Source organism: Camelus ferus, chromosome 1 (assembly GCF_009834535.1).
Source record: "Camelus ferus isolate YT-003-E chromosome 1, BCGSAC_Cfer_1.0, whole genome shotgun sequence".
Taxonomy (NCBI): domain Eukaryota; kingdom Metazoa; phylum Chordata; class Mammalia; order Artiodactyla; family Camelidae; genus Camelus; species Camelus ferus.
In genome coordinates this window covers 29,661,766-29,674,337 of record NC_045696.1, presented here as the reverse complement: position 1 = coordinate 29,674,337, position 12,572 = coordinate 29,661,766, and the positions used below count along the sequence as shown (strand labels likewise).

Here is a 12,572-nt window from a genome sequence, read left to right as displayed (position 1 = left end):
CAAGTAATAGGTGCTCACTAAATATTTGTTCATTGAGTGCTTAATATGTGCCACTATTTTAGGTGCTTGTATACATCAATGTGCAAAACAGATAATTTTCCTTGTCTTTGTGGAATTTACATTATACTTCTGTTTTTGGGTTATAAACCATTATAAGTGCCTTATACTATGCTTTCTCACCCTTTGTTTTTTGCTCTATTATCTCTTTAGTGTAATAAATAATGTCTTGAAGGCATAGAGTCTCTAATGTCTTTCATCTCTATGTTCTCAGTGACTAGCATAACTAAATATATAGTAGATGCTTAGTAATATTTGTGGAATAAATGGGTAGATTTTACCAACCCTTGTTTGTCACTTTTAATTAAATGGCCCCATTTTTACTGTTGCCTGATAAATGAAGTTTAGAGTGTATGTTAACTTGGATACAGATGAGAAATGTCAGTAAAATTTTAAATGAAATTTTGAAAATTATGTATTTATTTATTAATACATTGAAATATTTAAAAATAAGGAACAGCATTCAAAAATAAGAAACTATGTCTACTATGATATCAATTTTTAAATTATTTTCATTGCTCAGTCTTATATAACAAAAGAATCCACAAAACCCTGTTCAGTCTACTTAATAAAGACTTCATTAATCTCCGGATTCTGCCTACTGAAATTCATCCTTCATACTGCTCCCTTTAAAGCATGTCTCTGATTGTATTAGTTGTCTCCTCTGTCAAGTCTTTTTTAAAAAATTTTTTTATATTAACTTTTTGTGTGTGTGTATTTTTTTTATTGGGTTATAGTCATTTTACAATGTTGCGTCAAGTTCCAGTGTAGAGCACAATTTTTCAGTTATACATGAACGTACATACATTCATTGTCACATTCTCTTATATTAACTTTTTTTGGGGGTGGGTGGGGGGAGGTAATTAGGTTTATTTAATGGAGGTACTGGGGATTGAACCCAGGACCTTGTGCATGCTAAGCATGTACTCTACCACTAAGCTGTACCCTCCCACTCCTCTGTAAAGTCCTAAAGGTTTTTATTTTTTATTTAATTTATTATCTAACTGAAAACCATCTTTTCATCCTGACTGACCACTAGATTTCTATCCATCCTCCTGCTCTGGCCACATGCAGCTAGTCATCATGGCCACGAGAACCACCTTCATTTTTACACATGTAGTGTTCTTCTCTTGTCTTTTCTCCAACTGTCAAAATATACTACTCATCCTTCAAGGTATAGCACAAATGCCAGCCACTTTTTGAAGCCTTCTCTAATCTCCTCTTCTCCCAGTAGTTCCTTCTGTTGTCTTGCTTATTCTTGTATTAACACTTGCTTATCTCAGCCCTATCCTGTCCTGAGTTGAACAGTCTTCTGTTGGACTGATGTTCTTAAAGAAAGAATCTAATTTTATGTAACTGAATCATTAGCATACAATAAGTAATTTTTACCCTGTAATAAAGATGCTGTGTTTTTTGTTGTTGTTGAATACTTATCCTTGATTAAGGCACAGAAACTATTCACTTTAAAGTCTCAAATGCCCATTCTTCTATTTGACAGACTTAACAGGTAGATAATTTTGTACATTGCAGATATTTTTTGCTTCAAGAAGAGTTTTTGCTAGTCACCTTGAGGTCTTTTTAAAGGCTGATTTAAAAAGATACTTTTTTCTTTCAAAAAAAATTCCATTCCTCCCTCCTTTAACCTTATTTCCCCATTTTTAGTTATTAAAAATTTCTGTTGAGCTTTTTTTTTTTTTTTACTTCTGTGCTTTTTCTTGCCTCTAATCTAAGTTTCCCCTAGGAAGCAGATGACAATATAAAATCTTGAGAATTAAGCTAGCAAGGAAAGGATTTCCCCCATGGCTTCCTAGGATTTCAGGCCCACTCAGAAGCACTTGAGAAAGAATTGTACATCCTAGGCATTTCCAGATAAGGTATGATCCTTCTTCCCTGACCTATCTCCTGTGTTCAGACCTTGCCTGAAATTAGAACTTCAGTACAGATCTAGGATGAACTGTCTTATAGGAGAACAAAGATTTTAGTCTGTTTCATTTTTTTTTCTGAATTTATCTTTTGTTACTTTCCTAAAGTGACTATTCCCTCCCACCCCCGATCAATCCAATTTTTAAAACTTTCTTCCAAATGTTTTATAATCCGTACATTCAAGTTAAGATGGAGTACCTAGTATGTGTTATGTCTTAATATGCCTATATTGCCTATATTTGCAATTTTTCACAGCAGGAAGAAATGATAAGGGTTCTCAAACACTTTTGGAATTTAAGGAGAAATAATCCCTCATGTTTGCTAATAATTAACATGCACATTAAAGTCTAAACAAATATTATAAGTTAAAAAAATTAATAAATTAAAAAATATATTACAGCATTGCCTGTCACTGAGGTGGTGAAAAGTTACAGCTTACAATTATCAAGTGCTTGCTGACTACTGTGGGGATGACTCCTAGTATGATTTCATTGATTCCTTATAAACTATGTGGTTCCCCCACTTAACAGGGGAAGAAATTAAGGAAAAGGAGGTTAAGTGATTTGTTCAAGGTCACATATAGTATATAACAGTCAGGATTTGAACTTACACTGTTTATTTCTAGAGACTTAGCTGATTCTATTAATTATTAAGATTAATCATTATTTAAGATTAATTATTAAGATTAATAGCTTTATGAGTAAAACATAAAGAACTTTCTTTTTTTTTAACATTTTTTATTGAGTTATAGTCATTTTACAATGTTGTGTCCATTTCCAGTGTAGAGCACAATTTTTCAGTTATAGATGATCATACATATATTCATTGTCACTTTTTTTTTTCACTGTGAGCTACCACAAGATCTTGTATATATTTCCCTGTGCTATACAGTATAATCTTGTTTATCTATTCTACATTTTGAAATCCCAGTCTGTCCCTTCCCACCCTCCTCCCACTTGGCAACCACAAGTTTGTATTCTATGTCTATGAGTCTGTTTCTGTTTTGTATTTATGTTCTAGTTTTTTTTCTTCAGATTCCACATATGAGCGATCTCATATGGTATTTTTCTTTCTCTTTCTGGCTTACTTCACTAAAGGGCTTTCTTTAAAAGGAAAATTTGACTTTTAATTTGAGATTCTTGTCTCTTGATTTACTTAAGGTATACATTTTGTGATGAATGATGCTATATCTCTGTTGCTTATTACCTTCTTGACCTTGGGCAGCTTGCATATTTATCTGTGCCCCTATTCCTTTAGTTCTAAAAAGAGGATTAGAAACATCAATGTAGAGATCAAATCTGATGATATTTTTATATCTGTACAAAATGCTAGTTGCAATACTAACTTCATTTTATGTTCTTGGTTACCAAGAATTTGACCCAGTTTTTAAATATTCTGTAAATTCATAGCAGAATATTAAGAGAGACGACTGTAGTAGGAGAGGGCACAGGCATGATGAGCTTGCTGTATCCTCAGGCACTTTCTTTTTCGAGCCACAGTGATTTCAAAGTGGAATGTGTATTTCTGTAGCAGAGCTATAGGGCTGACCTTGAGGAAGTCAAGATATTTAGTTAAAGTAAAATCATGCTATAATCCTGTTTCTGTTCAATTTTTAATAAATAGGACATTTGTACATATCCTGTGAAACTTCTTACGAATGATTACTTTTTAAACTTAAACTTTAAATAAATCTAAAATTATGTTTTAAAAATATTATAACCACATTGACAATAAAATTATTGCCACATTTATGTGCCCTCTCAAAGTTGATGGTTTTTTAAAAAATCAGTATTTTTTTATGATGTTATGTATGTCTGTATTATTATTTTTTTTTTACCCTAACTCTAGATTTCTTTGTTGATTGTTCCTTACTGTTGGATTGTTTTATTGAATGTTGTTGCTTATGTTGTTTAATGTAGATTAGAATTTCCATACACTATAGCTGAATGATAACTGTAAGAGGTAAAAGTCATTTTCTGGAGAGTATGAGAGTTTGCATACCAGTTTCTCATTAGATCTATAGATTGAGGGGTTTTTTTGGTTTTTTGTTTGTTTGTTTGTTTGTTTTGGTTCAGCTCAGTATTTGAAGCATTTTGACACAGTTGCCAGTGTTAAATTAGGGAAAGTTTATAGAAAAATCTGGAATTTTTTTATTCTTGAATAATTACTTGATTTGGCAAATGTTTGGTAACAATAGCTTTTAAATAGATAGTGTCACTTTTCGATGGGTTTTGTGCTCTCCATCTCACCTAAGTCCCTTCTGGATTGTTTTCCATACTCTAAGGCCAGCCTCATTGGTCATTCTTTTATTATTAGGCTTGCCCTTTTATGTTTCTTGTGAGGGACCAGCTCCTAGTATTTATGATACCTGTCTGGCTCCTGTGGGTGGTTCAGTTTGCGTCCCCTGGAGTAAGGACTGCCAGTGAGACTGGGGTTATATCATTTTATTAAAAGTTAATTTGTTTCAAATAATTGATTACATATAATTTGCATTTTTATAAAACCATGGGCATATGTGCTCACAGGTAGGCATATGTATTTATGTGTTATATGTATGGTACAAAAGGTGGTCATACATGAAATATTCCACCCATATGTACCACTCCCATTGGTACTGCGCTTCACTGATCAAATTCTGTGCTGTATCTCTCCTTGTCTTAGAAGCAAATGTGGTGCATGTGGTGGGACTAGGGAGGCTTAAGGCTCCTGCCTGCCGTAGCCCATTGTAATCCCACCTCTGGTGCAGAGGAAGAGACCCTTTGACTATACCATCTGCATGCCATCCGTAGCTGTGTGTATATTTCTTGATATAAATAGATGCTTTGTGAAACACTGCTCTGTAACTTTTTCCCCTAAGCTGTCTATCTTGGGGCTCTTTCCATATTAGCACATTTCTCTCTACCTCATTCTACCAAATGGATCATGTGTAATTTGTTGTTTGGATGTTCTACAGTTAATTCAGCCAATCTCTTTTGTTGAACAGGTAGGTTATTTTACATGGTTTGGTATTTTAAATAATGGATAATGATTATCATTGTACACATAGAGTCTTTGCTTCTTTGTGTGATAGATATATATCCAAGGGATAAATTTCTAAAAATGGAGTTAATTAGTTAAAGAATGTGATTCTGAAATTTTCATGGCTGATGCCAAATTGTTCTCTAATTTATATTCCATTGAAGAGTATCTGGGAATGTCTTTTTCCTGGCCCTGCACTCTGCCTGCATAGACTGTCATGTTTATTGGTCAGTTAGGTAGAAAATGGAATTGGGAAATTTAGGTTTGTACTTTTTTCAATTTTGTATGAATTTGAGCATCTTTTCATGTGTTTACTAGCCATTTGTACTTCTTTTTCTGTGAACTCTTGGTTTTGTTTATTTGTAATTTAATATTTACAACTTTGAACTTTCAAAGTTGTTTTGGTTTTAGAGATCCTTTTTTTAAACTAAGATAGATTCCAGTATTTTATTAGGTAAGCCATCCTTTTCTTACTGATTTGAAATGTCCTTTTATGATGTATTTAATTTCTTTATATGTTCAAGGCTATTTCAGGAACTCAGTTTTGTTCCACTGATCTGTTTCAAATTATTTCAGTTCCTCAAATTTTATAAACATAGTTTTACATACCTGGTAAAATTCTTATGGAATATTTTATAGGATTATGTAGATGTTTTGATAATCTAAAATTTTTATAGTTTCAGAAAAAAACATTTTTGTTTAAATGATATTTCTTTGTTATAAATAATTAGAACAATTCAAGGGAGACAGTAAATAGAAACCCCACCAAAAAAAAATCATCACTGATATTAAGAGAACATCATTCTTGATATTTTTATATACTTGTATAAGATAAAAGGATAGATAAATAACTTGATAGATAGAATAACATAATAAAACATGAGGAAAATGAATGTGTGTTAAATTTAACTTTAATTTTAAGCAAAGAAACTGAAGTAAAATGAAAGAAATGGCTGAAATTCACATACAACTTTCTTTACGCTGAGATATTGTTTCCTAAAGTGCCTGAGATTAATAGAGATTAGAAAGAATAATGATGACAATCTTAGTCAATGTTGAGTAACTCTGTTAAAATCAAATAGATGTCTGACCACTCTTGTGCTTTATTCCATCTCTCTTTCACTTATCTCTTGTTTTTTAATAAATCAAATGTTCACTTGGCAATTGAGATTATTTTTTCATTATCACATTCACGTGATTGCACAATTGTGTAGCCATGGTTCTACAATTAAAGACTCACGGCTCAGCCACTCAGCTACAGTGACTGTCCATTCCTCTGTGTGTGTTTTTAGTCTAATTGCCTAATTTTTAATTGCCTGATTTTTTATAGAAAGTAGTCTTTTTTCCCCATCAAGAGTGGTTCATTATTGTCACAGACTTTAAATTATTTTTTAATTTGGCAATATTTAAGGAATTTGTTAGGCTTAAGTAGGAACTTGTCTTATATAATATCCTTAGATTACTACTTATGCCTCCCAGAATTGTGTGGGCTTAGCTTTGTTATCTTTTGGTCTTTAATATAATGTTCCTTTGCAAAAAAAATGCCCCCTCCCATTACTTTTTTATATCAGTTGTCCATAGAATTATTTCTTTCTCCTTTAAATTTCAGTAGTTTAAACTGGGAGATGCTATGCGTGTGTGTGTGTTTGTGCATTTGTTTGTTTTCCAATTTTTTCTTAAAGCGTGATGTGTTCTTTTTAATATATGGACTTAATTCCATAGGAAAATTTGTCCAGTTTTATATTTTTATATTTATTTTATTTAGTTCTGTTCTTCAGAATCACCATTTATCCTTATTTGGATCATTTTTGTCAATTTTGCATGTCTCAGCTTCTCTTGACTATATTCAGTTTCTTTGTCTTTTTTTTCTCTGCTCAATAATATCAATTTACAGTTGTTCATTCACCTAATAATTTGTTACTTTTGTTATATGTACATTTTGTTCCTTGCCAATTCTGATTTATTTATTATTTTCTAATGCTGTATTTTGTTCCTGTTTTTATTTCCTTGAGTCTGAAGTCTCATTTTACTTCTCATTCTGTTTCTTCATCGTATAATCTCTCAGCTCTTATTTTTATTGAATTCAGTTTTATTTAAGTTGAAGTAGCGTGTGAGACATTTGTAGAAAGATTCTTTTTCTGTTCAGCTCAGTTGAGGTGTTCTTCATTAGTTAGATCTCAGATTTTGTATATTCCCTGTATGTCCCCTATTTGGATTCATGCCATCCTTCTAGGACTTTTACTGCACACCCCTCAGAGTATGAGGGAAGTGCAAGGAAGTTTATGGGCATTGCTTAATTCTTGTATAGTTCCGGAACTTTCATTTCTGACAGAGAGCACCTACCACATGCTTCACTTCCCTAGTTTTACCAATTGTGTCCTACTTTGCTTCTCCCCAGATCTGGGGCTAATAAGTGAACCTAGTATATTTGTGTCGTACCAGTCCTAAACATGGACTCTGGGGATCTGGGAGAGGGTCAGGAGCAGCTGTGTGTTATTCTTTGTCCTGCTTGGAAAAGAATCTTTGGTTTCTTCTCCTGGCCACTAGCTTTGGTAATTAGATGTGTTGTATGTTCTTTCCATGCTTAGTTGCTATAGGGTAGGGCTACGCAACCTACAGCCCATAAGCCAAATTTGGCCCCACCATCTGCTTTTGTAAATAAAGTATTATTGGAACACAGCCACACCCACTTATTTACATATTATCTGTGGCCAATTTCATGCTTCAGAGACACAGCTGAGTAGTTGTGACAGAGACTGTATGTCTGGCAAAGCCTAAATACTGACTATCTGCTCCTTAACAGGAAAAGTGTACCAAGCCTGCTGTAGGGTAATTTTATTTTGCTTGCTGGTTTTTGATTATTTTTCTTTCATTTTTTAGAGGTTAGAGGAGAGAGATGTAGGAATACTTCCTCACTATACTATTTAGACATAGAAGTTGCTATAATGCTGATTTTAAAATACTCATAGAATAACATAACCATCATATTTTCTCTCTTATACCAAGATGCTTGAAATTAGAAAAAGAAAAAATGTTGGATTAGTTCAGTTTATTTGAGATAAGAATGACTTTATTATACCAGGTAACTTCTACCAATAAATGAAGTTATTCACATCATTCCTCCTTAATGATACCTTTTTTTTTTTTTTTTTCTGTATTAGAGTAAAGCAGCTACTTAATTACAGGAGCTTTTCTGGAAGATGATTTAATTTTTCAATTTCCTTTCTTGTGCACTTTTCCAAAGGTATAAGCGTTTTAACCAGACTTTGAACAACATTGGAGAGAATGAAGGTGGTATTGATAAGTTTTCCAGAGGTTATGAATCATTTGGCGTCCACAGATGTGCTGATGGTGGTGTATATTGCAAGGAATGGGCCCCTGGAGCAGAAGGAGTTTTTCTTACTGGAGATTTCAGTGAGTATTTTAGAAGCATTATAGACAATTGTAGTATTTTGTTTATTTACTTAAAGCATAATCTTGTTATATGCTGTATATTTAACTTTATGAAGATGATTGATTACAGATACCCTACTTATCAGATGTCATAGAATTTAAGTCTTTACCTTCATATGGTAAAAGTGTTTCTGCTATAATTTGATATTGTATTTCTTAAAAACTGTATGTTCTGTAAAATCATATACCAGAAGTTACAGTTTATGAGAAAAATAATGCTAGGCAGAGTACTTCAAATTTATTCAACTTTGTTAGCAAACTCTATTTAAGAGTGATCTAGGTAAAAATACTGGTTTAGGTTAAATCTCCACTAGCATTTGCTCCTGGTTAACTGGCTTTGTAGTTCTTGGATCCTCCAATATCCTTTTTGAGACTTCAGTAAAAGTAGACATCTCATCTAGAGGGTAAACTTCTTCATCAGTCAATTCCTTTTTTTTTTTTTTTTTTTTCCTTTTCCTTTTTAATAGCACAATGGGAAATAATCTTCCTAGCCTTGTTATCTACACTGTTAATTTCACTGGAGGCTGCGAAGGTTATTTCCTGTTGTTAGCTCTCTGGAAAGAGTAGTGGTTCTAGAAGTCAGGCTTCCAGCTGACAGTCTAGTGGAAGGAAGACCTGTATGTAAATAACTATAATACAGTCTGTTCCGTTTTATTCTATAAGTATAGATAAATTACTGTAATAGTGACAAGGAAGAACACTCAGTTTTGAAAGTAGAATAGCTAGAAAAATACACCTTGGCAAAATATTCTAATACAAGGAAAGGAAAGGAAGTATCATTACCATATGTATAAGTGCTGTATATGTACTGGAACTATCACCCCAAAATCCTATTGCTTCTTTACCTATTAGCAGTGATTTAAAAAGTAACATGATTTTACTTTTATCTTTATCATGAAAGTGTATACATATAATTTAAAACATTGCTTTTGTGTCTGATTCTTCCCTCCACCTCGAAAGATAATATAAAATGTATCTTCAAAAACCAACAACAAAAATCTTATTTCTGTTAAGGAATAACTTGACTGTTACTTATATTTACAGTAACAGGAAAATAGGAAAGGAAATGTTCTTAATTCAGTTTTTATCTAAATGATTAGCCATTTATTTCTGATAATTTTTCAGAAGAAATTAAAATTAAAGACTGTCCAGACTGTAATTCTGTATTATAGAAAATTACGCCAGTAATCAAAATATGTTAGCATATTGGGGTATCTCTCTCTTCTAATTAGTTTAGAAATTGCACTATGCTTTTTCTCAAAGTTTACTCATAATACTGCTGTATGGTATGGTATGTTCTAGTGTTTTGTTTTCTTTTTTTTTTTTGCCAACTGACCTGAAAATATTTTAGGTACAAATGCTTATTGTTGTCAAATATGTATTATTTTTAAGAAAGACGTTGCCATGAATTGGTGTGTAGAAAAAAAGAAAAAAGGATGGGATTTAGAGTTTGAAACCTGGTGGAGCTCTCTAAACTCTGTTCTTCACCTGACTTGGTGGGGAGAAAGGTGACGCTATTCCTCTTACCTGCCTAGCTGGGTTGCTCTAGATACTAACTAGATTGCAAATGTGAAAACATTTTGTACATCACTCAGTGCTGTAGAAATGTTAATTGGCAAGATTAAAAAAATACTCCAATTTGCAAAAATCTTTTTTTTTTTCAATTAAAAAATTACTATTAATTTCAAAAAGAGGTGAGCCTTGGAAAAGTCAAATGATTTGGTCTCTGTTTAGCCCAAAGGAGGTGGATCTGGCTTTTACCATCCACATATTTAAAACTTGGAAAGCACCTTCACTTTAAATATATTACACATATTTTTCTTCACTTGAAAGAAAATGAAACAAGCATTTCTTTTCCTTTCAGTCATTTTTTTTTTTTTAAACTAGCTTTTTAAGCAGCTAGCAGCTGCTGCAGCAACCCAGGACAGTGGATATATAATGACATTCATCAAGATTGGAATCTTACCACCCAAAAAGTATTTCTGGGCCACTTAGAAACTACTTTAAACTCTTTAGATGAATTTTTAAAACTTTGAATCATCTTTAAAAAAGGAAAGTTTTATTCTTTAGAAAATTAAATGTGATGTGAAATATACTTGGAGTTTTGCAACTAAATCATGTTTATTGCAGCTTTCTAAATAATTGGAGGAAACTAGTTGCTTTCTAGTAGCTAGATAATATTAAGTAGAGAGAAAGGCAGTAAACTACATATGTCAATATAAAATAATTGGGTTCCTATTCGCTATAACTGAAAACATTTCATTTAAAATTACTAAGTCTGGGAGCTAGGTATTTTTCAAATAACCTAAATGTCTATCATTGATAGACTAAAAAAAAAGGAAAAACACCCTGATTTTTATGCCTACAGAAAAAAGAAACCACAGATATTTTTGCAGAGTGGGAAAGATATTAAGGAATATTTTTACCTGTTTTTCTGGACAAAATTTATCTACAACTTAGGTTTCAGTTATACAGTTGCCAAGAAATTTACATCATCACGAAAGCCTTTATATTACTTAATTCCACATGCTCTGAAACAGTGCTCCTCAAAGTGTGCTCTATAGAACCATGTGATTCAGTGCTCTGTGATTGGTTTGCAATAGTATATTGTCAGAAGTTAGGAGTAAGCATTTAGAAACTTTGATAGCAGTTTGACAGATTAATTTTATTTCTTTTGAATCCCATAATGATAATAAAAATATCAGGGCTTAAACTTTGAAAATAGATTAATTTTATTTCTTTTGAATCCCATAATGATAATAAAAATACCAGGGCTTAAACTTTGAAAATATTTTTTCTTTCAATTTTCTAATAATTCATTTTTTATATTTTATGTAAGCATTAGTCTCTGTACTAGATTGGAAGACTGAAAAAGAAAAGGCAACTGGTCCATCACCGTAGACAATTTGAGAAGACACTGGTCTGAAAATCAGTGATCATTATTTATTGGTTTAGAAGTCCTTTATGGGTGGAAGGTATCGTTCTGATGTCAACCTCCTTTATATTCTCTTCCTTCAACTGAATCTATGGTGGTTGTGTTTGCATTCACTGTGGTATGGCATGTTACAAGAAACTCCATTTTAATGACTTGCAACTATGAAGACTAGTTTTTGTTTATGTTGGCTGCAATTATCAGCTGTGGCTCTGTCCTAGGTGTCAAATTCTTTCTAGAATCAAGGGTGATAGTGCAGCCCCTGTGTGGGACATGCCTATCTCGTGACAGAAAAAGAACAATGGAGGAAACCTGTCATGGCTCTAAAAGCTTCAGCTTAGAAGTGACAAATGTGACTTGTACTTCTATTTCGTTAACCAAAGAATTTGGCTTCAAGTCAATGAAGCTGGAAGCAGAATTTTACTTTATGGAAGCTCATGCAAAATTGGGAATTCTAATAATATAAATGACCCTCCGTGGCAAGTGACACATCTTCATAATAAAAAGTGTAAACTTTTCAGAGTTTCTGATGTTCTAGACATAGTCTTTTTTGCAGGAGTGGGGGAGTTGGTATCAGGTAGGATAGTGCTTCTAGCTTAGATTGTTGAGAAGGTTTCTTTGGAATGTCTACTGACATTTGGATTCAAATGGAACTTCAAGGAGTCTTTTGCAATGTAGATATTTTCAACTCCCCATGGGCCCTCTGTAAATGCATTTTTGTTCTGTGGCTGCCTTCAGTTTGGCTTATTGGAGATCGTGAGGTTTCTGGAAAGTGAATTTTCACGGTGATCTGGGGAACTTGGATACTCTTTGTTTTGGTAAAGTGGTGGCAAACTACAAGGTAGATGTAGAAGGCTTTAGGGCCGTTAACCAAACCAGCACCAGTGCTGAGAAATGGCCTCTGTGATGTATGTGAGCTTGAAATAACTAACCAGCTAATAGACATTTAGAAAGTTGTCAGAACTTTAACTTTCCAACCTGATGGTGATTCTTTCACCCCTTTTATCTGTTTTCACCGAATGAATTGCTCACTTTCAATGGAGTAGATGTACGGTGGAGGCTTACTTGACCATTGTCTACTTATCAGATTTACTGAATTTACTTCTGCTTGGCAGGCTCACGGGAAATGGTACTGACTGCTTCCCACAGAACACTGAGTACACAGGGGTAGTGGACTTTGGTCTACTAC

The 12,572-nt window shown here is 33.1% G+C and overlaps 1 protein-coding gene across 2 annotated transcripts in view; it reads left to right on the top strand.

Annotated features, from left to right (window-relative positions):
- Positions 1 to 12,572, top strand: part of GBE1 (1,4-alpha-glucan branching enzyme 1) — a 243,324-nt gene that overhangs the window by 45,008 nt on the left and 185,744 nt on the right. The window contains exon 2 of one of the 2 annotated variants that reach the window (XM_032477376.1): positions 8,243 to 8,412. The exons of the other annotated variant lie outside the window; for it this stretch is intronic. Within the exon in view, the coding sequence (XP_032333267.1) occupies positions 8,243 to 8,412 (170 nt within the window). The remainder of the gene's footprint in view (positions 1 to 8,242; positions 8,413 to 12,572) is intronic. 2 annotated transcript variants of the gene reach the window in all.